This window comes from Charadrius vociferus, unplaced genomic scaffold (genome assembly GCF_000708025.1).
Source record: "Charadrius vociferus isolate BGI_N301 unplaced genomic scaffold, ASM70802v2 scaffold422, whole genome shotgun sequence".
NCBI lineage: Eukaryota > Metazoa > Chordata > Aves > Charadriiformes > Charadriidae > Charadrius > Charadrius vociferus.
In genome coordinates this window covers 528134-555233 of record NW_009647080.1, presented here as the reverse complement: position 1 = coordinate 555233, position 27100 = coordinate 528134, and the positions used below count along the sequence as shown (strand labels likewise).

Here is a 27100-nt window from a genome sequence, read left to right as displayed (position 1 = left end):
CCTCTCCTATGAGGAGAGGCTGAGAGAGTTGGGGCTGTTCAGCCTGGAGAAGAGAAGGCTCCAGGGAGATCTTATTGCGGCCTTCCAGTACCTAAAGGGGGCCTACAGGAGAGCTGAGGAAAGACTTCTTACTAGGGCATGTAGTGATAGGACAAGGGGGAATGGCTTTAAACTGGAAGAGGGCAGGTTTAGATTAAACATTAGGAAGAAATTTTTCACTTTGAGGGTGGTGAGGCACTGGAACAGGTTGCCCAGAGAGGGTGTTGAGGCCCCATCCCTGGAGGTGTTCAGGGTCAGGCTGGATGTAGCCTTGGGCAACCTGGTCTAGTGAGAGGTGTCCCTGCCCATGACAGGGGGATTGGAACTTGATGATCTTCAAGGTCCCTTCCAACCTAAACCATTCTATGATTCTATGATATTCAAAAATACATCAATTTAAAGAAACAAACAAGCAACAGATCATTTTAAGGAAACAGCAACCTCTGTGACAGTGGTCTCTGCAAGCAGGGAATGGCAAAGTCTAAATTAATTGTGTTGAGTATTCTGTTTGAATTAGTCAGTCGGGTCTAAGTATTATATTTTGTCTAGAGATTTGGGGGTTGTGCCTTGTGCAGAACAGAAGGAAACACATAAAAGCCACACAAGAAGTCGAATGGAAGGAGCAGAATGTGGCTGCAACATTTCTTTAAATCCAGTGGTGAGGCAGGCCGGGGCAGCAGAGGGAGCCAGGGGAAGATGGGGAAGGAGAGCTGAGGGACGGGAGGAGCTGCTTGCTCGGTGCCTGGCGTGTGTGGTCCATGGGGAAGAAGACAGGTGGCCACTGGGGCTGGCAGTGCCCGAGTGCAACTGCCGTACTGCTTTAGTAGTGGTGCAGTGCAGAAGAGGATAAAGCCACAGCAGGCAGTATGGCCTGAGAAGGAAGAAGCTCTCATTGAGCCCAACCTGGCGACTGAGGGTTCATGCTGCAGCCCCAGACCAGGGCACTGCAGCAGGGGAGAATGCTTCGTGCAACACAAGCCGCTTATACCACGCAAATGCATGCTCTGCTACGCTGGGAATGTGATGCTCCATTCTTCTTCACATAAACGGGAACACAAGGCTTCCTCCCTTGCCGCTGGGTAAAAAGCATACCCCGTGATACCCACAAGGCTCTTCCTCCCAGTTCTCTCTTTGAAGCCACCTCAGACTGCTCTGTAGGATTTCCCGGAGGTGTCTGGCACCAAATGGTTCAGCTCTATCTCCTTGGTCAAGGAGACAGACACTATTTACATTTCAGACAAGCAGGTGCAGCTGGCAGGCAACATCTTTCAAGAAGCATCTCTAGATGTCGTCATCATTCAAGGCCTGGGAGATGAAGCCTGCCCTGTCCTCCCCACCCGGTTGCTATAGGGACGTACACCCAGGTGATGCTGAGGGACATTTCCCTGCTCCTGCCAGAGGCTCAGACCCAGGTCAAAACGCCAATGCCTCTAGCAAAACTAACCACCAAATAATTTGCCTTTTGAATAATGTGTCAATGGCAAGAGGAACAGGTTCACATCCCTTTGTGATGCATAAGCAGCTCCTCATATTTTCTGTATTTGAGGAGGGGGAGAGCTGGCTTTTAGCTTTAATGTATCAGCTCTAATGTATCAGCTCTAACGTATCAAGAATTCGGGCCTAAGCTTCATTTATTTTCCTCTTTGGAGGTTCCAGCAATGATGGCTGAGTGCTAAAAGCTCAGCCCTTTGGATACTCAACAAAGCTGCATGTTCTCCCAAAGTTTTTTTTATGGTGCTTTTATCAGTACAGTTGAACAAAGAAACAAAGAACTTATGAGCAGAGGTCATGCTCTTTCTCATTTGCTTACGTACTGCACTTGATTTCATAAACCTGTGCATTGAGCTGTGTCAGGAAAAACCAGGGAAAATATCTGAAATTCTGGCGTGGTAAAAATGAAGCTGAAAAGAAACTCCATGTTTGAATTTCCTGTGGAAAAAAAACAATGCCTACATTTTAATTTGAGCTTATATTTCTACACTAGAATGAGGGAAAGACAGTACACCTCCAACTTTTTCCAAGGATTGTTTACTCTCAGCTAAGAGTCAGTTTTGCCTGCAACTCAGGGTTCAAATATCTACAAGCTTAGAGGCTCATGAGATCTGGAAATCAGAAAGCTCACCAGTTGTGGGCCATCCCTCAGTTTAACAGAGAAAAAGGAAGCAAAGCGTGGCAGGTAAGGTTTTGCAATTTAAAAAATAAAGAAGCTGCTGCATGAGTTTTATATCTAACTGTCACTATACCAAAGTCTCATCCATTCAAAATGCAAATTACACCAGTGGCTATGTACTGGCTAATGGGAATAAATCTTCCTGTTCTACCCACTACTTCAAGATTACATATCGCAACACTCTGAGTTGTGCACCTGTGCAGTCCAGTTGTGCCTGAAGCCCGCAGAGTTACACAACGCACTCGCTCCTTGTAGTCCTGATAAAAGAAGGAATAATTCATGCCGGGGTAGCGTGCATTTGCTGGGCAGCTGCATTATTTCCCTGTGCACACGTGTGTGCAGATCACACCCATGTGCCCTGCCACCAGGTTCCACTGCCACCTCTCTAATAACATGAGGGACAACCTGCAGCTTGCAGCCTTCAGAAGGAGCAAACGGTGGTGGGCTCAGGTTTTAGAGATGACTGTACTAAGGGTTTCCAAGCAAGAACATCCTTCTCTAATCCAGGAATTAAACCGGTGTTTTTCATAACAGTCAATGGGCAAGGTCAGAAGATGCAGGACTCCAAAGCAAATTATGTGGTTCGAAGTACCTTCTGGCTGCTACCTGAAATACTTGCTCCATACACGTTGTCATTTTGTTTTAAAAATACATGGTTGATGATCATCTAGAAATCTGCCTAACTTTTGTTTAGCTTTTTGGCATCTTCCTTTCAACAAAATACTTTACATTCTTATGCAGGAAACAGAAATATTTTGTCCTATTTGGTTAAAATACTGTGAAATACTATCACATGCTCACCTTCAGTCTATTTTTCAAACTGTTCTGATGAATAACAGAAATGAAAGCTGAAAGACCTTGAAATCCAGGCATTAAGAAATATGCTTATCATGACAAATCTTTACTGAAAAATTAAATTTTTATTGAGTGAAACAATTGCTTTTACATTAGTACTTCATTATTTCAGATAGGAATAGTTATACTTTTGCCATTTGCTACTATGTTATAGTCTCCATGTCTGCAAGATTACATTGTATTTCATCATTCTACTCCTGAAATAAAAACAATAAAATATCCCCACACTATGACTTTTCTTCATAAAACTAAAAAAGACAACTATAGAAGGCAAAGTTACAGCAGTCAAACTCCTTTCATAAAACTCACGTTACATTTGGTAAGCCTCAAGCGGATCTGGAATTTAAAACCAGTGGATTTTAGAAGACAAAGGATAAAGTAAAGCAATATATGCTTAAACCTTCTGGGTTTTTTTCAGCTTGTTGGATCAAGAATTACACACTACAATGTGTCGATAATTTACTGGAGCTTGTGCACACATTTCACATTCTACCTGTCTTTGTGCATTATTTCTACAATCTCTTGTTTTGTCAATTTACATCCAGCTGTTTTCCCTCTCCACCCAAGTCATATTGTGGGATTAAGCCTCTTTTTTCTTTCTTTTTTTTTTTTTTTAAACCCCATTTTTTTTCCCACACCTTTGGAACCTACTTGCAAAGTTACATTAACTACCTGCATTGTTTATACAGCCTCACTGACCTGGTTTTATTTAACATGTTCCATAACCACAACAAACAAAAAAGTCATCAGGGATTTGCAGCCGTCCCTGGAAGCGCCACAAAATTCCTGAGTTTTGGCCTCAGAATTTTATTGTTTGCTGAGAGAAAATGAGCCCTATCTAGTTTTAATGCAGTAATAATGCTTTTTTACAGTCACTCAGTTTTTCTAAATAAAAGCAGGGGAAAAAAGAACATCGATGTAAAAAGCATCAATGTGAAGAAGTCCTCTGAAGGCTGCAAAGAGCCTTCCCCAGGGACCAGGACAGCAAGCTGCCAAGCCCCCTGCTTACATCCCTGGGAGATGAAGGCAGAGACCCCTAACTGGCAACATGAAGGATGTAGTTTGGGATGGCTGCAGCAAGTGGGTGAGGTAGGCACAGCACTGTGGCAGAGAGAAAAGGCATCTTACAGCGCTTGCTGAGGAGTAGCTGCTCAGTCCAGCAATGTCAGGCCATGTGCTTAATAGGGCTAAAATCCATACAGACTATGGTAAGATTAAATTAAATATTCTCCTGGAATCTACCGTCTCCTGCACTCGTGTGAACTGGGCTATTGAAACAGACAGACTAAAATGCATGGGGTAAACACGTTAGCAAGTTTATCAATGCACATGTTTTTGCCCTCCATATAATGCATGATATATAAAGTAACAATAGTTAGGTGTAACGCCTCAGATGTGCCATCAGGAATTATATCAGTGACAGAGTGATTTCAGTGGCCATGGGAGTACAGATGTATTATGTGGTCATGCCACTTATTAACAAACAACACTAATTAGAACCTATTTCTGATTGCTTTGCCCCACCTCAAAGCAAACAAGAAGTGGCAGTAGAAAAGGTTCAGAAAAGTGCAATGAACGGCATCCAGCGTGGAAGGGCTGCTATCTAAGAAGAGATCGAACTGACTAGGTTCTTCAGCTTGGAAAAGAGGCAGCCAAGGAGAAGTACGAGGGATAAAATCTTGACGTTAATATTTCTAGAGACAGATGAAGTTCAGAAGGGTGTGGAGGAAACAATGTGCAATCACACCTCGGAACTGCTTTTCCTATCAGAAAAAGTAGGGGACACATAACTACTGTCTTAGGAGTTTTTAAGACAAAGCAGACCTTTTCCACAAAGTATATACTTAAATTATGGAACTCGCTGCTGCAGGATTTTATAGATGCCAAGACTATAAATGGGTTAAAAACAACATTTAAAGAAATTCACAGAAATCCATAGGCAAGGATCAAACCCACAGATACAGACATAACCTCCATCTCAAGAGGTCTCCAAACTGCAGATTGACAAAAATGAAGAGGTATATTGAAAGCTCATCGTCCATGTGGGCTGTTCCGGTATTTTTCTATATGTATCCACCACCACTCACTGTTAGAGAGACCCTTTTTGAACCAGCAGACCGCCTACCTGACCCAGGCTCAGCGTGCTCTTATAGCATAGTACTGCTTATTTAAGCAAGTATCTTTTGAATGCAAAACCATAAGAAGTCCATCTGTCCACCTAGGGTTTCCTCAGTCACACTGCTGCTTCTTGTCATTTGAGATAGGCAGAGGATTATCTAATATGTTGTAATTAAATTGGCAACGCACAGTTTCTGTTGTCAAGACATGAGTCACTTTTTCATGCACAGATTTGATTCCAGTGACAAAGTAGCAAAGGCATCTTTTCAAACTCTTCTCCTTAACACTGGATGAAAATTTTTCTTCTGAGCTAAGCTGTCAGCAAAAACTGCTCTGCAGTGAGTGGCAATCAATCCAGCCTTGTCTCTCAACAAGTTAAGAGTTTTGACATAGTGTGGTTCTCACATGAAGGTTTGCTTATGAACAGGATATTTAAACGCTTTTTAAAAAGCATACTTTTAATAAAATCATCAACTTTTAGAAAGAAAAGCTCTATCTAAAGAAGTAGGCTATTTGCCTCAGCACCTCTTGAAATTTCAGTAATATTGCCACGCACATGCTTGGGAAGACGTATTTCTTCAGTTTCACTTGACATTTTCCACTTCCTAATGTAGAAAGTAGTGTCAGCCAGGACTTGCCAGGAAATATGTCTACTGGTACATGGCATACTATCTCAGTGAAGTATTGGCTGTTCAGCAACTGGTTGCTTATCTCTTGCATTGCTTGAACAACAAGGATTATGAATTATTCAGCTACAGTATGAAACGGATAAATATGATACATTTCCCAGATTTCATAAAAATTAAAACAGTGGGCACAGAATAAAGGGATTACATTATGCAAAAGAAAAAAAATGGGATCAGCATGAAGGAAATATTTCCTAACAAAGATGCCTATTAAACAGCTGAAAAGTCCCTCATGGGAAGAGGTGGAGGCTTCATCACTTGAGATATTTAAAACCAGACTAGACAAAGCATTCATCTCTACAGGGGCAGAGGAAATGGATAAAACGACTTATCAGGCTTTTTTCTACCCATCTCTGATTTCTATGATTTAATGCATTTCTTAAAATGCAAACCACATTTGTATAACACAAGAAAGAGGCAGAAATACAATAAAAGGATTTTTAGTTATAGTGTTGCCCAACACAATGAAACTTGATTTAAAATGAAATTTATGCTAGCAATTCTGACTGCAAGATGACTTCTCTTTGTTTAAGGTCTAGCATTGAAAGCTTTGCTACTGCCACACACGTTTCTAAAAAGATGATTTACCATCCCCAGACTGGGGATTTATTCTCTGTGCCAGAACTCTTTACAAACTGTGATGGTTCAACTTTGACAAGGGGAGGTGATGCAAAAGGCAGAATGGTGCTTTATAGAAAAGCAATAGAGTATGAGGTTTGTGCCTAATGTCCGGCAGACTTACAAACTCCCTGAGGAATCTCCAGCACTAAATATTTACTGATGTCACTCAAAAGATAACATCTAATCTGCTAGTATGAAAGTATAAGTAGACTCTCAGAACCGTCTCTTTCCATCCCTTTGAATATGTTAAAATGATTTCAAAATTCTCACTTCTTCTTCTTCCCCCAGTATTTTTCTTCATCTTGAAGGCACTGCTCCATTTAAAATAAATCCCACCATCTTGCTTTTGTAAAAATATGAAGAAATCGGGAGAAAAAAGAACCAAACTGAGCAACCTTGGGATAGTTAAAACAAGCCTGTTTAAGAGTGGAACACTGTGGAGCTTTCACCACCACCATCATCCACACAGAAAGATGAAATCGTGACGTACAACTGCTTTCCAAGAAATCAAGATGCACAACTGAGGCGAACAGTCACGGAGGTAACGTGGGGGAGTATGGCGAGTCACAGTGGTCCTGAGGCTTGGACAGCCTTTCACTAGTTTTGAGCTAGCCAAGACAAGGCAGGATGTAGCCAATTGCTTTCCTTTCTTTGACGTCAAAACTGTTATAACAACCTGCTGCCGTTTCCCCTCTGCAACCCATTCACTTGCACATCCTGGCTGCAATTGGCCATCTTTTTAGCAATAATCTTGTTTCGCTTGACTGAGCTGTAAACTCAGGATAGAAGAAAAGGTTGTCTAATTTCAAAATGCTGTTTACCCACAGGTCCATACACAGGTCCATGCTGCCCTGTCCCAGCAGAGGGGGCAGAAAAATAACGGAGCAAAATGAGTTGAATCCAACCCTGGAAATGGTGAAATGGTTAGAATTGGGGGGTGGGGTGGGTGGTTCTGTACCCTAATAGCAAGGAACTCCCTCAAACACAACATCATCTACCTTCCTGTGATCCTCCTCAGTTCCCCTTCCTCTGTTGGAAGTCATGTATAGCCATTTAGCTGTAAAACTGTGTTTTCCTATACTGTACTTGTCTATTTGGCTGTGTGTTGCTGGACTCATCTATATCTTTGGGTAATAAAATCCATTGGAAAGAGCGTCTATTCTTGGATGCACTGTAATATGTTGCCAACCCTGAAGTTTGCCAATAGTGTTATCAGGACAAGAGTTCACCTATTTTAAGTGCTTTGTATTAGCATATACAGTTTTGCAGGCATATAATCAATATAGTAGGACAAAGCTCACAATGCAGCTAAACCAAAGACATCAGCTTTGTAGCTTTAAATAGTTAACATAATAGAGGGAGTATGCCCAAATCTAATGATCTCTTTAAATTATAAAGTTCGATACTTTGCCATTTGGAAAGTAAAAATACTCAACTGTAGCAGCATTATCAAATGACTTCCAATTACCAAATTAACTTTAAAGCCCCAAAGGGTCAGTATGTCAGTATGAAAAACATTAAACTCTGTTTGCAGCTCTACCCCAAACTCCTTATTTAAAACACAGCCCCTTTGTCCCAGGCGTAGACCCCTTTCTGCGTTGCACAGCCTCGCAGCCCCAGCTCACCCCCATGCCTGAGGACCCATGAACCCACAGGCCCTGCTCTCCACGAAACCCACTCTGTTAATTGCCCATTAGGCTCTGGGCTCAGGCCATGCTTGCGGAGTTTCATCCCTCACTGGATCCCGCTGTGAGGACGGTCCAGCTCAGCACATCCTCCCTGATGTCGTGCCCAGCAACTATTCCTGCACCATCCTGCCCCAGCCCTCAGGGGATGCCACTATATCACACTGTAAATGAGCAGCCGGTGAGGATACAGTCTGCATCCATAGGATAAGCAGGAATTAAAAAAAAAAAAAATCTCATTTGGACTAAATTAATTGTGTAGTAATGGATCTACAACACTTCGTATCCGGTTGAGTCACATGTCTGGGCAAAGCAGGAATAAAATCCTACTGAAAGGGAACTGCTTTGGCGTGCAGGCAGAATTTTACAACAACAGGAGCCATTACTCTCCAAGGAGAGAAAAAAAGTCCCAGAAAGGGAAAGACACGCAGGCAGGCAGGTATGTAGGACTTGATTCTAGCCCCATTTACACTGACTTCAGCGAGTCAGAGAACACGAGAGTTTTCAGTTCTAAGTCTTAAGGATGGTGGAGAATAAAAATAATGAAAGAGTAATATCTGAAGTTCTTCTAGTCTCAGTCACATAGCAAATATCTTTTCCACAAATAATTGAGATTCAGACCTCCTAGCAATTCTCAACGGCCATGTTATAAGTCATATAGGAATTTTATGAGACCAAAGCTGTAATAACGTGCTGTGGCTGAGCAGCAGAGTAGCTATACAATCAATATATTTTTGCACGCTCACATTTTTGAGCAGATTAGTATTGCAGCACAGTCTAAAATAACAGCATAAATTTAACGGGGTGGCAGTCTTAAAAGTAGTGAAGTATAATAACGGGTGTATTTATTTGTGCTGTGATGTGTAACTGATACCACTGTAATCCTGCCAAGATTAGGCTTTGTTTTAAAACAGAGTACAAAATACCTGGTGCTGGAGCTAAGATAATCTTAAACAACCGAAAATCAGAAGGAGAAGATAACAGGTAGCACTGTAGACATGTTGTGCAGAGGTAACATATATATGTCACACATTTGCAAAACCTACTTCCTCTATTAGGCAGCCCTTTATTAAAGACACTATATTCAGACAAATTGAACAAACCCTAAAACATAGAAATTCCTAACACTACAAATACATCTTTTCCCATGATGAAGTACTATAAAACCACATAAGTTGCTATTTTTCTCGCTTTTTTGACGTGATCATTGTTGGATACTTAAAATTTATTAATTCATAGATGAGTCAAACTTTGCAGTATACCAGGACTGGAGATGACACCTCTTCTAACTATATGTGCTTTACCACAAACATTAAAAACAATTACTTAGCAATAGTAATTTCCAGGAATTCTGAAAATATTTTAGTTATAGTTGTTATCAAGTCATTACAGAAAAGTCTGAAACATTTCCTTTAATCACTCAGTACATAGTTCCATAACTCCATACACTTGAAAACTATAATTTCTCTAGAAGTTTTCTTCTCACGTATGTGTCTATAGGTACACACACACACACATATATGCATTATTAGAAAATAAGTGTCAAGAAAAGCAGGACCTTTACATTTCCACATTTTCCCTGTTTTTGCAAAAGGAATGAAACTGTAGATACCGTCTGTGCCATCTACAAAAACTGGACCATCTTAACTCTTGATAGACACAACAACCACTTACGGTCTCCTCTTCCCATTGGCATTTTTCATTCTTACCAAAGTCAGTGTGCTCTACACATACGTTGTTAGAGCATGCATTCACTCTTCACGCAACAAACCCCTCTCCCTCTTACACTGGCTTAAAATTAATAAATCTTGTGCCTGATCCAAAAACTATGCTTACACTACTCAACTCCTCCTTTTACCCTGCTATGCACAGGAAAATGAGTTTGCAGCTGTGGTGTTGACTAGACCTAGTTATACACATAAACATTAAATATTTCTTATTTTTGTGCTCTTCCAGTTCAAAAAGTAGCCTAAACCATGCAACATACAATCAAGCCTTACAGGGCCTGATTCTATTTGTGGAATGGTAAATCATCAGTAATTCCTCTGAACTCAACTAACCAAGACATGCTAATTGCCACATCTAGAGTGCCATCAATTCACGATGGTGACAGGGGGAGTTCAGGGTATTAAACATTTTGAAGGACTATGTGTTAAACAGAAATCTTCCCAAAGTTGTAGTCCATCCTTACAATGCTCATTCTGGGAGCTCAGAAAGCAAAAAAAAAAAAAATTCTGAAAAAAATTCTGAAATTTGTATTAGTCGTTGACAGTCCATTTCCTAATAGCTGGGAATAAAAATCTGTTTTGATAGCTAAAGTCACATAAGCCAAATTTTCCAGTGTTGCTACCACAGAGTAGGTGGGCAAGAAGTCGGTCAGGAAATTTGTTTGGAGGACGAATGGATTGGAAATGTGGTATGGTGGTGGAAATGCTGGGAGGGAGGGTAAGTGTAACAGAACATAGCTAGAGAAGTCTCCAGAGCTCTGAACCCTCGAAGGGAAGTTTAAGGTGTATGCACACTGAAATAAGTGCATCTAGAGAAGAGCAAATGTGTGGCTGGGTCCCTGGAAGTACTCATCAGCACGAGTATCTCAGAGGGAGTTGCAACTATATGACAAGTAAAGTAAAGTAAGCTTCTGCTTGGGGAAAGTGTTTTGGAGACATATTTTTAGCATGGGGGAAAAAAAAAGGTTCCTCATGTTGCAGAATGGAAAAAATCTGTGACCACTGGCTTCCCACAAATATTTTTGCTATGACAAAAACTGGAAAAAACAATGGTAGCTTGTCCTCTTATAAAATTAACTAACAAAGGGACTTCATTTGCTATAAATGATAAAAACCAGATAGTCCAAAGCATGAGCTGCTTTGGATGAAGAGATGCTGTACTTTGACCCGGAAGGTGCCTGCTACACTAATTTCTTCTAGGGTGGATCCTGCAGCCTTGACTCGTATGACAAAGCCAATAGAAAGCAAAAGGCTACTCATGTGAATAGTGGCAGCACCAGTTTGGAAATTTTGCTTTAATCCCTTTCTACAACCTCGCCTTTTAAAATCAGCATGTAAATTTTATTTCCATTATTTAGCTTAAAAAAAGGAGGAAAAAAAAAATGAAACCAAATAGAAATAAAAGGACCATATTACTAGGGCCACTGCTTCCATTTAGTGGGATGGACAACAATAAGAATAAATAAGAACACAAAAACAGGATAAATCAACTATGCTACACATGTGGCAATACATCTTATTTTACTGTATTTGTTATCAAGATGACATGCAGTCTAGAACTTCATGGCAAACACACTGGCAAAAGCCATAAACCATGAGAATAACAAGGCTCGAAGGAACAAGGCTTACAAAGACAACCCCAAGGGTGACTTTCTTAGATACCAGTAAATAAATCCCTAAAGGCAAAGAACTAAAGTACAGCAACCCTAGCAACCACACTAGCACCCGAATTGAGGTCTGGAAGAGCAAAGATGTGCAGTTCCACACTGTCCAGTTGTGGGACACAGTTGCAACAGAGTCAAAACTCGTAGGCCTGTAAAATTCCACCACGGGAGTCGAGTTCAGAGTCTGGGGACTTTCTCTTTGTACTTCCATGATTGTTATAACCAGGCAATTAGAAGAGGTGTGAGAAGGGCTAACCAGAGATGCCAACCTTTTTGGGGTCAGCAACAGTTCTGTTGGGTTGTCTGGTAGGCACTTCTTTCCCTTTCCCCCACAAGCTAAATTCAGAAGGATGTTGTTGTCATCAGGAAGACTACTAACCTCATCATCTGGCAGGCACGTTTCAAACCTGCAAAATGGACATACTATGACTCCTTGTGGCGAATCACCAAAGTCTATGATCTTGCAAAGGCATTTGGCACATACTCTGTGACAACACTCCAGCACTTTTGGTTTTCTCTGTCGCAGGTTATAGCGGTTGTAACAGATCTTGCACTCGAGCTCATCTGAGCTCTGGGTCTCCACAGACTCCTCTGGTAGTTGACTGGTCATTTCTTCTAATGGTTTTCAGATTTGGACAAAGAGGTCACTTGGGCTTATTTTAGAACTATTTCCTGATGATCATATCACCCATCTCAAACAGGAAAGGAGGAGATGATGTTGTCAAAAAGCATCAGTAGGTATCATCCATTTTCAGCTTCTGCTAGGGATTGTGCACTGTATGTCCTTTACTCTGAGCCAGGCACCCATCTGAAAAAGACGACGTGGAATTTCTGTGAAAGAAAAGAAAAAGTTGTAGCAGGTGAAATATGCAAGTTCCACTTTTTACAAGCTTAGCTTCTTTTGCTAAAAATATCCCTAAGGTAGGTTTTTTCTGTGGCATATGGGGCCTGTATTGCAGTCATGCAATAAACCTTTGTATTACGCCATATGCATTTGTTTTAGACTTGTAACTTTGACTGGCGCAGCCCATGAAGTTCTCAGCAGAAGCTGCGATCTAATCACTGATCTGTGACCATTTGTTTAAACCCTGGTTTCTTAAGGAAATGAGACCTGACCCCTGGAGCTTTTCATTTTTCTTGGTAACTTGTGAACCTGCTGTCCCATTTCAAACAAACTGGCAGAGGGGCAGCAGCACTGAAGATCATCGAGTTTCTAAAAAAGTAGTGAACACTGGGCATTGGGTAGAAGAGAGGGAGAAGTATTTATAATAATTACTATTTATCCTGGAGGGCAATGGTCAGCCAGCACATACCCAGGCTGTGCTCTGGACAGGCAGTATGCTGCTTGCTGCTCAGCCAGAGAGGAGGGCAACACAGGAGGAAGCCGGTGATACTCTGGGGAAATAAAGAGGTTTTGGGGGTGGAGTGGGTATAGAAGAGAACTGGTGTCATTGTAAAGGAGTGTGTGGGGACATACGTCAAATTTGGAAAAGATCAGGCTTTATCAATTTTGCTGCTTGTGGAACAGCTCATTTCTGTGTCCCTTCACCTATCTGCTGAACACAGGCACTGAAAATGAGGGTTCTTTAAGCTTGCAACAAATGCCTCCTTTAATGCGTGGATGCTAGGGTGAAGGCTAACATGTCTCTCAAGGGCATTTTCCAGAGGCACTGGTTTTCAAGTGTTTCATGGCAGCGACAGCTGTTTCACACCTCAGCTAAGGAGAGGCCCGTGGCATGCTTGTGCTGCTGCACTCCCGTTCTGTGCACTGTTTTCGCCACCAGACCCATCAGCCTCCCTTAAAAACAGGTTTTGTCATATTTTGTAACCATGCATTTCACAGAATCACAGAATGGTAGAGGTTGGAAGGGACCTTTGGCGATCATCTCCTGGAGCCATTTCACGACTTCAGGAAACAGCCTATGTATTATAAACAAAACATTAACCAGGACTACGTACCGCAGGGAGCAATAACTACCAGCATTTCCGAACCAGCTCTACCTGCCAGAGGATATAAACTTCTCCCAAATTCAGGCATATGCTTGCTCACAAAAACAGGTGCGGCATTGCATTTTGCAGGCTTTCAAACTCACTCCTTCACTGCTAGAGTAGCAAGGAACTTGCCATGGTCAAATGATGGGGGTCACCACTTGTGTCCAGCTGCCTCCTGCATGACTGACAAATGGCAGGCACATGGAATATGAAAAAAAGTGGCCTATTTTAATAAATGTGTTTCTTGATTATTAGTTTTGGGAAATGTTTGATTGCTTTTCCTTTTCCTTGGGAAGTTTTTACTCATTCCAAGCATTCAGATCTTTTTTGAGAACAAGGGAGAAACTTCTCTCTTTTAAGCAAAGTGGTCTTTCTGTCAATATATTTTACCTGCCAACCATCAGGTACAGTAAAGTCTCTTTTGTGGGCCTCTCGTTCCTACTGTGCTTCAAGTATTTCCCATTCTCTCTCTTAACTTGCTGCACAACATAGCTTCTCTTAGTAACATAATTTCTAAAACTTATCTCCTGATATTTAAAACAAAGATGATACACTTCAGACAATGCAGTAATGAAAAAAAGATGACAACATAGTGAAGAAAAACATGTATTTCTATAAGTATTTATAACAGACATGGCCCCCTCCCTGTTCAATTTTCTTAACTTTCTTTCCTGCCTCTTCCAACTTCTTTCTTTAGTGCTTTAAAAGTTTTCATCTCTGCCTCACTGTTGTTTTTATTATTTGCACTGTGACTATATTTGTCATGTGTTCTGTTAGGTAAGGCAAACATGAGAAGGTTGATCCATAATTTTCAGAGTGTACAAGCTAAACCTCTTAAAAGAGACAAAAAGAACCTCTTTTACAGATCGTATAACCTATCCTTTATCCTTTGTTACACTGTGTGCTTCCTTATTCATTTCTATTACTCTTTTTATTTCATTCCAAATACCATCTTCTAGCTGACTTTTAGGCATATATAAATGTCAAGAGATGCTAACTTTCCAAAGGATGAAGAAACCATAAAACAGACCTAAAAAAGCGAAATGCCAGCCTACAGGCAGGCAAAGCACTGCTGAAAAGTTAAGAAGCCAAAGAAAACAAGCAATGGTTTTGAACTTTTACATCTTGAGTGTCATTCATCTTCTGTACCCGAGGTGAATTAGGATTACTAACACGTTCATACTTCACAGCTAAGGCTGACAAATGTTGTCCTATGACGTAAAACTAGATTTCTGATTAACCAAAAATCTTCCAGAAAATGTGTCTGCTTGTCATGGAAAATTGTGACCTTTCTCTGAAAACTCCCAACTAGAAAAATCTTTGTATTATAGTGTTTATCTTTCTAATGAATATTTCCCGGTTTTCACAAAAACCAGACCACTTTCCAACCAATTTTATTCAGACATGGATTGCCTCTGCCTGAATCAGTTTTAAAACTGAAAGTATTTTCCTGATTCTGTCCCCTTTAAGTGGCCAAATTTAGCATTAATACAAGAAGTAACAAGTCCCTGGGACTAGCAATGTCCCAGTTGCTAAATTGGGGCCATTAGCTTCATTTCCAGAACACAATGATCCTCTTATTGTAGTTTCTGTCGTGAGCTATTCTACAAATTATTTTCAAACTTTTTTTTTAAAATGTACTGTACAAGAAAGAGCTACTTTCATCATCTTTCTCTCTTCACAGGGTCTCTTCAAAACATATCCATCCATAATAAAACATCATTGACTGTTTTTTCTTTGGTTAAGTTTAGATGTTGAATTTCTCCTTATGTGTTCTAGTGTGACTACTGCTTACTACTATTCTTCATTTATACATCTTTTCCTTTGAAAATTAAAATTTAATCACGAATTCCTATTAATGCTATTCATACATTTTTTACCTTCTCAGCTCTATGGTGGGTTTAGATGCTTCTTCTGTCTTTTTTGCTTTCCTGATCTCTTAGGGAATTTTCTATTTTTCCTTCTCAATACCCACTTTCCTGCTTATTTTTACTCTGCTGAGAACTGACACCTTTTTGAGCTTAATTAATGCTTCACCGCTATATACACTATATATATGAAAAAGTTATCTGATCAGAGACTTATTAAAAATACAAGAAAACTGAGGATTTTAAAGAATTTTACTTCAAATTAGCCCTATTTCTTGAGAAAATGAGACATTTCTTGAGAAGTATGGCCGCTACTCCTTCAAGCAACTTCTACTGTATGTCAAAGATTTTCTAGCCTGTCTTTTGCATGTCTCCCAGGTGGGTATTTACTGGAAGCGGGCAGAATAAGGAACTAAAGTAGGGAACAGATTAACTGCTGCCTCTCTGAATCCTGGTCCCCCGTCAAAAAGCTGGCAATTCACATACTTCTGCTTGCTGTGCGTTGAAAGCAAGAGAAGCTGCAATATTACACAGAAAAAAGGGATTGTATCTGTGTGTTCACATTTTGTCCTCCTCTTCAAGCTACATTTTTATGATGCCATGAGAAGGTATGTCCTTATTATATGCTCCAACACTCCATTAATGTTTGGGCTTTTTTAAATACTGGGCTGCGATCTGCATGTTCTTTCTGACCTTGACATCCAGAGGGCAGTCAAGTAAAAACTCCTGAGTGCAAATCCTATGATAAGTCTAACCTCCTCACTTCAAGTACAAAATTGCTATTGACTTGAGATCGAAGGTCCCTTGTCTATTTTTAAAGCACTGTGTTTATTTTTATTAATTCTGATATTTTTCATTACTTTAAACTACTCCTTATGTCCAGTTTTCCACTTGAGCTTATTTATTTTTAGATAGAAGTGTCTCACCTGCTTGTTTGATACCAACAGACTCAAGTTGCAACGAGGGAAATTTCAATTAGGTATTAGGAAAAAAAATATCACAAGGTGTTCAAACACTGGAACAGGTGCCAAGAGAGGTGGAAATGAAATCTCGAACCTCACAGATGTTGAAAACTTGACTGCATACAACCCTCGTCAGGCCACTCTACCTTGGAATTTGGCTCTGCTTTGAGCAAAGAGGACTGGACTCTTTCTGGAGATTCTTTCCAATCCAAATTATTCTATGATTCTATGTTTCAGTATTCTGAATTCACTTTATGCGGTCTGTTTGAGAAGCTTTGTCCCTTACTGAATAAGGAGTCAGGCTTACAGGTACTTATGTAGCTAAACATCTCTCCTAGACAATAATTCTCTCATTTAATAGATACATTCCTTTTTACAAGTAAGCCTACACACCTTCTGCTGTTCTGTCTTCCACAGAACCTATCTGATGGGATCAACACAATCCAATTGCAGAACTTTTCATTCCTGTGGCTATTATGTAGCGCATAGTGGCTTTCCCAACAAAATATAAACTACTAGACATGTACAATGGTAACAGCATCCACTGCAGTTTATCCAAGAACAAGCACATCTGTTATACTATGACAAGCGCTTGTCTTTTGTAAGAGTTCTGTCTAAGCACTGCAGGAGTGAATCCATCATTCCTGTTCACTTTATGTTCCTGCTGCTGCTGCTGGAGCTCTGACTCCCTCTCTTCCCCGTCTTGGTGCCACTGTCCTGTGCCTTGCAGTCTCCTCTACATGACCCTTTTACTAGAAAGGGAGAAAGGCTGAAGACAGAGAGGCAACCTGGCTGGATGGCAGAAGATTGACAGTAGTCCCCACAGTGCTCCGGCTGACTGCTGGAGGGCAGTCCCAGAAGCAGGGGGAATATCCTCCCTTGAGAGCAAGAGGAAGCCACCCACAGAACCAGACTGAATAAGCAGCAAAGCAAGCTCTTGTGTGTGACCCCAGGCATGGCCAGACAGAGTGCAATGGACTACCCCAGCCTGAACAAGCCACTATCCGTCGATCAATTTGCTACTCATCACTGCTGGGTTGCTGACTGCAGATTGCAGGCTTTCATCCCAGGCCTGAGAAGAAAGGTGAATGGGTTGTTCGACATGTTATGGCCCTTCTTTGCACTCATCTATCAAACACTGTAGACACAATGTTCTTATGAGAGGCCAGAAACAATCATTTGTAGATGAAACTCTCAATATTGGAGCTCAGTCATCCTTACAAGGCAAAGTAAACGGGAAATTTGTGCTTCCCCTCCCTAACGAAAGATCATCCTTGCCTAGTTTATCAAATCAACCTTTTATCGTTCATCTCTCACACTTTTTTTTCCGTGAATGGAATTTGCCAAGGTTCCACATATAACCTAAAATGAATACATAAGGTCAGTAATTATCTTCCATGAGATATCAGCCATGGAGCTACCCAACATGTGATATTTTCAAAGGTTTTTAAAGTTTCCTCTAAATGCAAGCCAAGTGTATTTAGGGAATAAGAGAAGGAAAAAAATATGTAGAGGTAAATAAATACAAAGAAACTTACTTTCCAAGAAAAAGAACTGCTTGCAAAGGTTCACTTGCAGGGAACACAAGAAATGCCTATTTTTCTCCACATGGGTAAAAACTGGTGGAAAGGAGGGAAACAAAATTAGTAGAGCAGGAATACAGCCGGGAGACTTTTCCATCTGTTTTCTCTGAAAGAGAGGAGGTAGTCCAACTTCTCTAGTTTGAATGGAAATACCCATATGTTAAGATTTCTGTTTAGAGAAATATATTGGGTAAATCTCATTTACTAAAACTATTTCTGTAAAATAATCCAGTTATCTTTATATATCTGTTGTTGATTTTAAGCCTTTTTCAATATTATGTGCTAAACACTCTGAAGTGCTATCTCTTCTAGCAACCACATATTCACAAATGTTAGCAATTCACTCCAGAAACACCCAAAAGCAAAGCAGCTAAAGAGATAAACTGTGCTTTGAAAGAAGAGTTTTAAAAACATATTGAAATACTTTCCTTCACATATCTCACAGAAGCTCTTTGATCACTTCTACTTTTCCAAGCAAACTGCAGTCTCTTCTCCAGCACAGACCAGAAAGCAACCATCTCCTGTGGACCACTGCATTCACATTCGAGCAACTTTGCTGCATTCTGACCCAGCAGGAAATGACCATCACACTAGATTTTTCCAGCTTTTGCTAAGCACAATGCAAAAAAGAACCCCAAACTACTTCACTAATCTGACACTTGAATAGACTACGGTTCGAAGTGCCAGCAGTTATCACATGCTCAACCTGTTTCATGCCACATTTCTGCTAACATCGGATGGGTTTTAACAATGCACATTTCCCTGTCAACTCTAATCAATGCGAGACTTTGCACAAAAGTTACAGAATGTGGTGTACTGATCCATGCTTGGTTATGGTCAGCTGTATAAACTGCTATGAAAACTTCCTCAATTCTTTTCACAAAAACATTGTTTTCAATGGGATAGGTAATGAGGTTATTTCTCAAATAACTATGCACAAAAGAGAAACCCTGTAACATATATAGCAAACATTTGTGTATTATCGACTGCTTCACAAGGGACTAATATCAGATACAAATATTTTTATCAGAAGTTATTGTTACAATAGTTACAGTCCTTGCCTGATCTCTCTCAGTCCTCTACAATAACATCACAAAAATACAAAATACAGAAAAGCGCAGCGTTTCATAATCAAAGCAGAGTTCACGGGTCTCTGATCACTTAGTATGAGAAGTCATGTAATATTAATGTGCCATCTTATATTTAAAAAAAAACCAACCACAAACAAAAAAACAAAACCCAACAGTTAATGTTGGGGTTTACTATTTCCCTCCCTGTTAAGTAAACAAGGATATTTTCATCTAACACAGGGTTCACTTTATTCAGTAGCTCTTAGGGTATTTTCTACGTCCTTTGCATGTGCATATTCAGTATCACCAGTCTCCATTTCCCCTTAACAATATCATTTGCAATACTTTTTTGTTATTCCAGTAACTCACATTATGTGTCAGGTTGTAGTGGAAAATGGTATGAAGAAACAGTGAATGCCTTATTGAAACCCCACTATCCTCAATGACTTTCTTTATAGCTAGAGGCTACTACAGTATTGATACGAATCTTAAAACTGACTATGATGTAGAAAAGAATGTTTTATTAGTTAGGCTTGTAGACACAAGCAAAATCTCTTCCAATATTTCTTAAGAAGGATTTTTCCCTCATATATAATTCATGAGCTATTTATATAGCAATATGCTGAATGACTACTTAATGTGACATACGGTTGTGGGTTGCTTTGTAGCCATTTTCAAGAATAAAACTAATAAAGGACAAAGGAACTGATCTCTTAATAGCTGTCTTGATTTAACCAGACTATTAATTACACTAAATCAATAATTAAAATGAGATGGCTTGAAATTTGTATCTAAAATGGTAATATTTAATTTTGGAAATACGCTAGTTAAACAGAATTCATTCCTTTTACAATGATTTTTAATTGTTTCACAACCTACTTACTTGGGCTGTTTTAGCATTTTCTCTTGTACTGTTTTCTCATTGCCAAAGGCTTTTCCTTTATGACTCTGGAACCAAGAAATGATCTACTCCAGTAAGAATATATTTCATGACAGAACTCATGACCTTACTATTATTTTAGGGAAAGGTTAGATATTCTCCTCTTTGGCAGTAAGAGTGGTTTTCGGCAGCTTTCTCAAATAAGATAGAGTTCTGTTTCTCTGCTTTAGTGTTTGCGTCCTTTAGAAGCTCTTCTGAGAACTGAACAGACTGCAGGACATTGATTCTAGAATATGACTTGAAAAGATACAAAATGATAAATAAATAAAAAGCTTCCCAGTGTTTAATATAGACATATGTTTAATCATATGACTTACAGATATGTCTAGCATTTATCTTTAAATTAGGCATCATTAAAAGCCAATATGATTTTGTATTAGGTTTCAAAATACATGAAGTTTACCTCCTTGTTTTACTTGCTATTGTATGTTTGAATGTAAGTAATAACTCCAGAAATACAAGCAAATAACTTTTTCTTCTTTAATAAAAATTACTGTTGTACTTGGAAGATATTAAGTGGGGATCTTACATTTTGTGTAAGATCCCCAAAATATGACACAATTCTTTTTCTTTCGACATATTTTTCTATGTTGTATAATTTGGGAGGAACCAGGTGAGACAAAATGACAGCAAATTAATCTTGATTACATCATTCAGTGAGAAATTCTTCTTCACACAGGGGAATCATTTTAATGCATAATTGTAAGTTCCAATTAACCTTCAAAATAAGATTTAAATAGAAAGTAAATAAGTGTTGCATTAGCTTTGTCGTAATGGAGCTGAAAATAATCCCAGAATAGACTAGAAATGAAGCTGTACTTCCTGCTTTTCCTATTGTCATTAAGAACAATCTGTCTAATACTTAAGTATGTTTACTTGGCTCATTCTGTTTCAGACATTTTTGAGGATATGACTATGTAATAAGATTTTACTATATTGTCTATTTTATCTCAATAGGTTAGTGCAAACAGAAAATAAAAGGGGTGGAGGATTACACAGGTCAGTACTGATACTGAAGTTTACTACGGTTTACATGTATTTGGTAACAATGTTTTCTGCTTTAACTACTGCTCAGAATTTGCATGTTACCCCGTACAGAAAGGAAAACAGTACAAAACAACTGCAGTTACTTCAGTCACAGGATGTTTGAAAACCACATGTCAAAGCAATCCAAATTCAATACAGATTTCCACTTACAAACAACTTCTTCAGACCTCGTCTTCCACCACTGTATCCTTTTTGAAAAGGTGACAACCAAAATCTAATCTAGCTGATGTTGCAGATAGTCGGAATAGCTTGAAAAGAAAGGGGAAGGGTCTGAGGAAACAATACTTTAACCTGGATATACTAACCTGCAATTTTAGTATTTAATTTATTTCACTTAAAGCACACATCTAAAAATAGTTACTGCTGGGATCAAGATTATTTTTGTTTTGGAAATAAAGCAATAGTTGGCATATATTCCCTCCTCGCTTGATATTATTATATATGACTAGAATTGCAATGATGCAACTTAGAAAAATTTTGTTTAAAAATCTTATTGATGTATTTAAAAAAAGAGTAAACACAACCTCCCCCAGATGTTATGAAAAATATACTATTAGCTCTACTGCATGTTAACAAGATCTACTAAGTTGTACATCTTCAACTGCATTCATGAGACCTGGATGATCCCAACAGACAAGTTTCATTGAGGAGACATTAACTTTGACTAAAACACATATTGCCCTCTCACAAAATATTTGCAGGAAAAAGTCAATTTGGCCTGACTTATGCACAAGGGAAATAATTTTAGAAGTATACCAAATTCGGTTTTAACTGCATATTTTTTTTCAAGCACTTGTTATTATTACCCTGCACCAAACAGCCTTATTTTTAGCTAACTTTCAGAAGTATTTTTCTTTGGCAATGAAAGTTCCCTCAAATAATGAAAAAGAAAAACTTCTTGTTAGGTTTTTATACTAACTATAAGCAAATTACAATCTATGACCTCTATGGTCTTAAGAAAATACAGAGGAAAATTATCTGTTAGTAGTTAATTATTTTTTTTTTAAATTTGAATGCTTCCGCTGAAAATGAAGCAGCACCACGATAATTCCACAAGAAGCATCACAGCAGCTCTGCTTCTATTTAGCAGGGCTTTTACAGTTGCACGGCTGCTGCACGCAAATAAACTACAAAACTACAAACAACAGTTTACTGCATGCACACCCATCATTCTAGATGCAGGTACATGAAGTAAAATGGCACATATTTAAAAAACAGATGAAAGAAGTAAAATTAATTTTTGTCAAAGGATATGCACAGCTTTTATTTTATGCCATTAAGGAATAAAGGAATCCTCTTAAACAAGAGCAGCTTTAAGTATTAGTCTGGAGGTATCTTTGTAACTACTGTGAATGATGTGGGACTGTCAGAGCTCCATGAAGTGCTACACCACTAGTCTCAGAATCACTGGAGTGTTCTGCTGGTGAGAATTGCTTAACTCAGATTAATGCTTACAAAGGAGTTAAACTTCAGGGAGACTGATATGAATTGTTCTCCTTTTAACATGTTCTTTAGCAGTGAAATGTAGTATTTTTTTACCCATTGTGAACTGTCAGTGAAAGAGTTTTAGTGCTACTGGATGGAGTGTTTCAAGTGAGGGCCAGAAACCTCATGAGCTAAAACTCTATATACAGCAATAATACAGAGACTACACTCTGTAAGGAACCAGTTTGGTACAATTGCTTTCCCAGGAGACATCCTCTCCATTGGTAGTCTCAATGACTCCTTGAGAGTTAGCTTTGAAGAGCTAGCCGTCACCAGACCTCAGACTTTGGGTCAAATTTTCCTCAAGTAGTCAAAAGAAAAATTGGCTCTACTTACTATGTATACGGCATCCCATCTTACATCAGTCCTAAAGTACACAGGAATCTGCTGAGAATAAGCTGAAATATGACATCCTCTGGGTGTTTCTGATGGCACCATGGTCACCAGGGGTTACCCTGAGACTAGTGCTACCTCTGGGAGCACGTTCAGGCCTGGGATGCCCTTCAGATTAGATAAGAGGAGCAGAAACAAGCAGACAATTTATCCATAGAATGTATAAAAATTCAGTTAAGTACACACTGTATCTCCCTTAAATGTGTTTCTGATAGAAATATGCTGCCACAATGGCAGCTAACCCAATCAAGTTAAATCTAATCAATATGAATCTGCAAAGCAGCTGGAAAACGTGTTTCAGCAAGAGTTGCCTAATTCTGTCTTGGGGCAAGGACAACCTGGACTTTCCAAATCTTCTATCATCCAAAAGACTTACACCGGTCAAGTCTCACAAACTCAATGGAGGGTATGAAATTTTCTTTGCTTTGAGCAGAGCTACAGCATTTTTATGTCATTTGTAGCTATAACAGTTGAAAAACTAAACTAAATCAAAATGTTTGAAGTGTGCCAGTGAGCATATGTTATCAGAAATTTTTGAAGTAATCAAGACATATTCAGAAACATGGCTTGTCTATTAAACTCATTAAAAAAAAAAAAAAAAAACAAACAAAAAAACAAACCAAACCAAAACAGAACCAAAGACCCCCAAACCTAATAGAAAGAACAAAGCAGGGAATTTCAAAGTTGAAGAAGCAATAAAGTCCATAGAGAGTCATTACACTTGCCTATTTACCTGGTTTAGTGTAAATTAATAACTAAGTAGATATTGTGATTTTCTTAACTGGTAATAATGAACAAGGATTTTAGTTTAAGTGTTTTGCAACATATAGTACACGGCTAGAAAAAAATAGAAAATAGGACACTAACAAGTTCTGGATTTCACTTAATGTAATATAAATCCCAACATCAACACAGCAGCTTTTCAGTGAATATTCCCAAGAATATCAAGTTTTCTACACAGTATCACAAATGAGCAGCTTGGCTGAGGCTTATGGAATAAAGCAGGAAATGAAAAATATTTCTTGCCTTCCACTAACTAAGAAAAAAAAATTTGACAGAACAGAAACATAACCAAGAGCATCCTAAAATACCAAATGTTTTAAATGACAGTTTTCTTTAAAATATTTAAAATAATTAATCTCCTTTGGTCTGCTTTTACTTAAGCAAGTGAATAGGAGGCTTCTGAATGTTCTACTACAGAAGTCTCTTTTCCAAAAAGGGATAGTAGAAAGATGAGTTAGTATGTGACCTTATTTACTAGACATTAGAGGGTAACACATATTTGCCTATGGCTTAATTTCCAGTGTGCTGAAAGCATACAATTTGCAAAGAACTGAAGATCTATCAAAAAAGACTATAGAAATCTACTATCTATTTGGAAGCTAACAGCATTAGTTTTCATTTATGCTATTATTTTTCCATGGAAAGCTCCATGCTTGAAGCACCAGTACAGCAGAGTGCTGTTTGTTACCCTACTAGACCACAGTTTATAAAGTTACAAGTCTTGCACTAATAATCAGTGCAAAAGGCAGCATAGCATCCACTGTGACTCTATGACTTTTTCATGTCTCTGCAAACACAGACCACATAATTTGCAGTAAGTTAAAATACACATTTTTCTTTGGGCTTGGCTTCTTGACAGAAGGAGCTCTCTGTGAAATTGAATAAAATCCAGTTCTAGTCTCTTCTCCAGAGTCAAATGATTACAGTATTCCTTGAGGACTTCTGAGCTCATATTTGTGCTTCTCTGCATCCACAGGGCGCTCTCAGAAAGTGCGCTCTCAGAAAGTGCACCCTAAGAAAGTGCACCCTGAAGGGCCTTTCCCATTAATTGTGGTGGATATATTTTGCAAGAGCAAGTACATCTACACTTTAAACGGCAATGCAGTCTTGATATAACTGAGCCAGATCTGCTACTGGAAGCAACCTAGCTAGAATAACATGTAGCTCTGGATAAGCCAAATTAATCTGGTTTGTAGGAGATTCAGCCAAACTTATGTACCCTTTCCCACTCCATCATCCTGTGATAATATGCTGAGGTTTATCTACAACCTGTGCCAATATTTTGCCTATCTGAAACCAGTCACTGTACCGTGTAAATCTACAGAAGACTGCATTTTGAAATGTGACACAAGATATCCTAGAAGACAGCAGAAGTTTGACCTTTCATTCTTGGAGTTTCCAAACTTAAATATGTCTCAGTTTGAACTAGGTATCTCAGAGGATCAGTAACCACAGAAAACGGAGACTTTAATCTCCACTTACTCAAAACTTTATGGAAATTGTTGCTATTCACATCATGTCTGGCTGTGCTCCTCCACACAGATGCCTTCTAAAGGTTTGTCATGCCCATTAATGTCTTGCATGTTTGAAGCAACAAGGCTTGCAGTAGAAGGTTTGAAAAAATTTTAACTTTAGTGATTTTTCCCTCAAGTGACTCCTGTCTCTGAAGGGCCTTTCCAGAACACTGCTATACGGATGGATCATGAGACAAAGCTGGACTGAGGAAGAAGCAGCTGCTCAGATAGTCAATTTTATGTTAAGTGGATTCACTAGACTAAAAGACTGCTGCAAAAAGCCCATCACACAGCAACAATCACAGCTTTAGACACCAGATCAAGTCAAATGACCAAATTCTAAGCATGACATTCAAACAGAAGTTTGCAGATCAGTTGAACATGCTAACAGTCATGGCTTTAAACAAACAAACAAAAAATTCTATGTATACATCTAAGACTGATTTCTAAGGACGAAGCTGCTTTCTTGTACCAAATGCAGCGCATGTATTCAGATAAATGAGAGCTATCTGTGTAGTCCCACTGCATTGAGTAAGAGTATCTGGAAAAGGACTGCCAGAACATACCTACCTGTTGATGAAATTCTTTTGACCAAATGATTCAGACTGAAATTTCTGACTTACTTCAGCCAGTCCTAGTGGCAATTTTGCCTTGTTAATGAAGCATTCCTTTTCTACAACAAAAGGCGAGAGAATATCATGCTGTCTATGCCCAAACCTCTAGTGTTCAATGATCCCACCCAACTGCATAAACCAAAAAGCTCTGTACAGCATTTTCAGTGATGCAATTTACAGTATGGTACAGCAATAAAAGTATTCTTAATTTTTGTTCCAGACTGATTAAAAGCCTTTTGATTAGCAAAATGGCAATATAGCATATTGATCATTCATAAGACAAAGATACTGTTAAGTAGAATCTCTTGTATAAATTAAGAGTGATTCAACGAAACGAGATGCAGCACTTGCAAATCACATGAGCTTTTGTCTTAATAAAGCTCTTTGTTTGGAAGAAAAGTTGTCTTCCCATTCCTGACCTTATCGTAGCCTATAGCTAAAGATGTGTTAAGAACAACTTAACTTGAGGGATTTGTTCATCAAATCTAACTGAGATTAGCTTGGAAAATGACAGCAGAAATTAAATCCTGAATGCAAATATTTTCTTAGGACATACATATAGGCCTTTCTCAGGCACAATTCCTATTTATTGGTGTAAGAGGGAGAAAGCTTGTAGAATTAAGCATTAAAAGAATACTGTATGTTTTTCTTGGTTTCTGTTTCATAGAATAAAAACCTTTTTGAGGTTTCTAAAATTTGTTACTGCCTCATTTACTCAGTTCCTAAATCTGTAATTTTGCTAAGGCAAAAGCCAGATTGAATTAACTAGGAGACTCACAGAAACAGCCATTAATTTCTCCTTGGCTCTGTTATTGAAAAAAAAAATATTTTTTAATGGTAACATTATTAAATCTTGGAAACAATTGTGCTTCATAATACATAACTCCAACCAGGGAACATCATCAGTGAAGAACTATGATGGCAATCTAGTAATTCATAAAAACTGCAGGATACTGCTCCCTACCCAAAAAGATAAGACCTCTTTTAATACGCTGGGTTGTGCAAAAAGGAGCAGACAAGATCTCAAGGACGGTGTTTATGAATACATGAATTGTGGCAGCCCCACTGGCAGGATATCAAGTCTGAAGGACTTACTGATCGAACATTATGTGAATGAAGTATTTTATACACTCACACAGACTTGGTATCATGTCCAAATGAGACATTACAGCCTCAGATGTGTCTCGTATTCTGTGAACATACAAGGTGGAACCACTAGCTTATTACACCACTGGTTCTGAAAGAACTTTAGATCCCACTCACCATCAAGAGCAATCCTTAACC

At 39.0% G+C, this 27100-nt stretch overlaps 1 protein-coding gene across 1 annotated transcript; it reads right to left on the bottom strand.

The window, feature by feature from the left end:
• Positions 1-11142: 11142 nt before the first annotated feature.
• On the bottom strand, positions 11143-12175 carry RNF182 (ring finger protein 182). The gene has a single exon (XM_009895797.1). It carries the CDS (start codon positions 12173-12175, stop codon positions 11438-11440), a length of 738 nt encoding a protein of 245 aa, XP_009894099.1. The 3' UTR covers positions 11143-11437.
• Between the last annotated feature and the right edge of the window lie 14925 nt (positions 12176-27100).

Bases quoted from the DNA above. Each gene is read 5' to 3' on its own strand.
- RNF182 (XM_009895797.1), bottom strand. From the start codon at position 12,175: ATGACCAGTCAACTACCAGAGGAGTCTGTGGAGACCCAGAGCTCAGAT.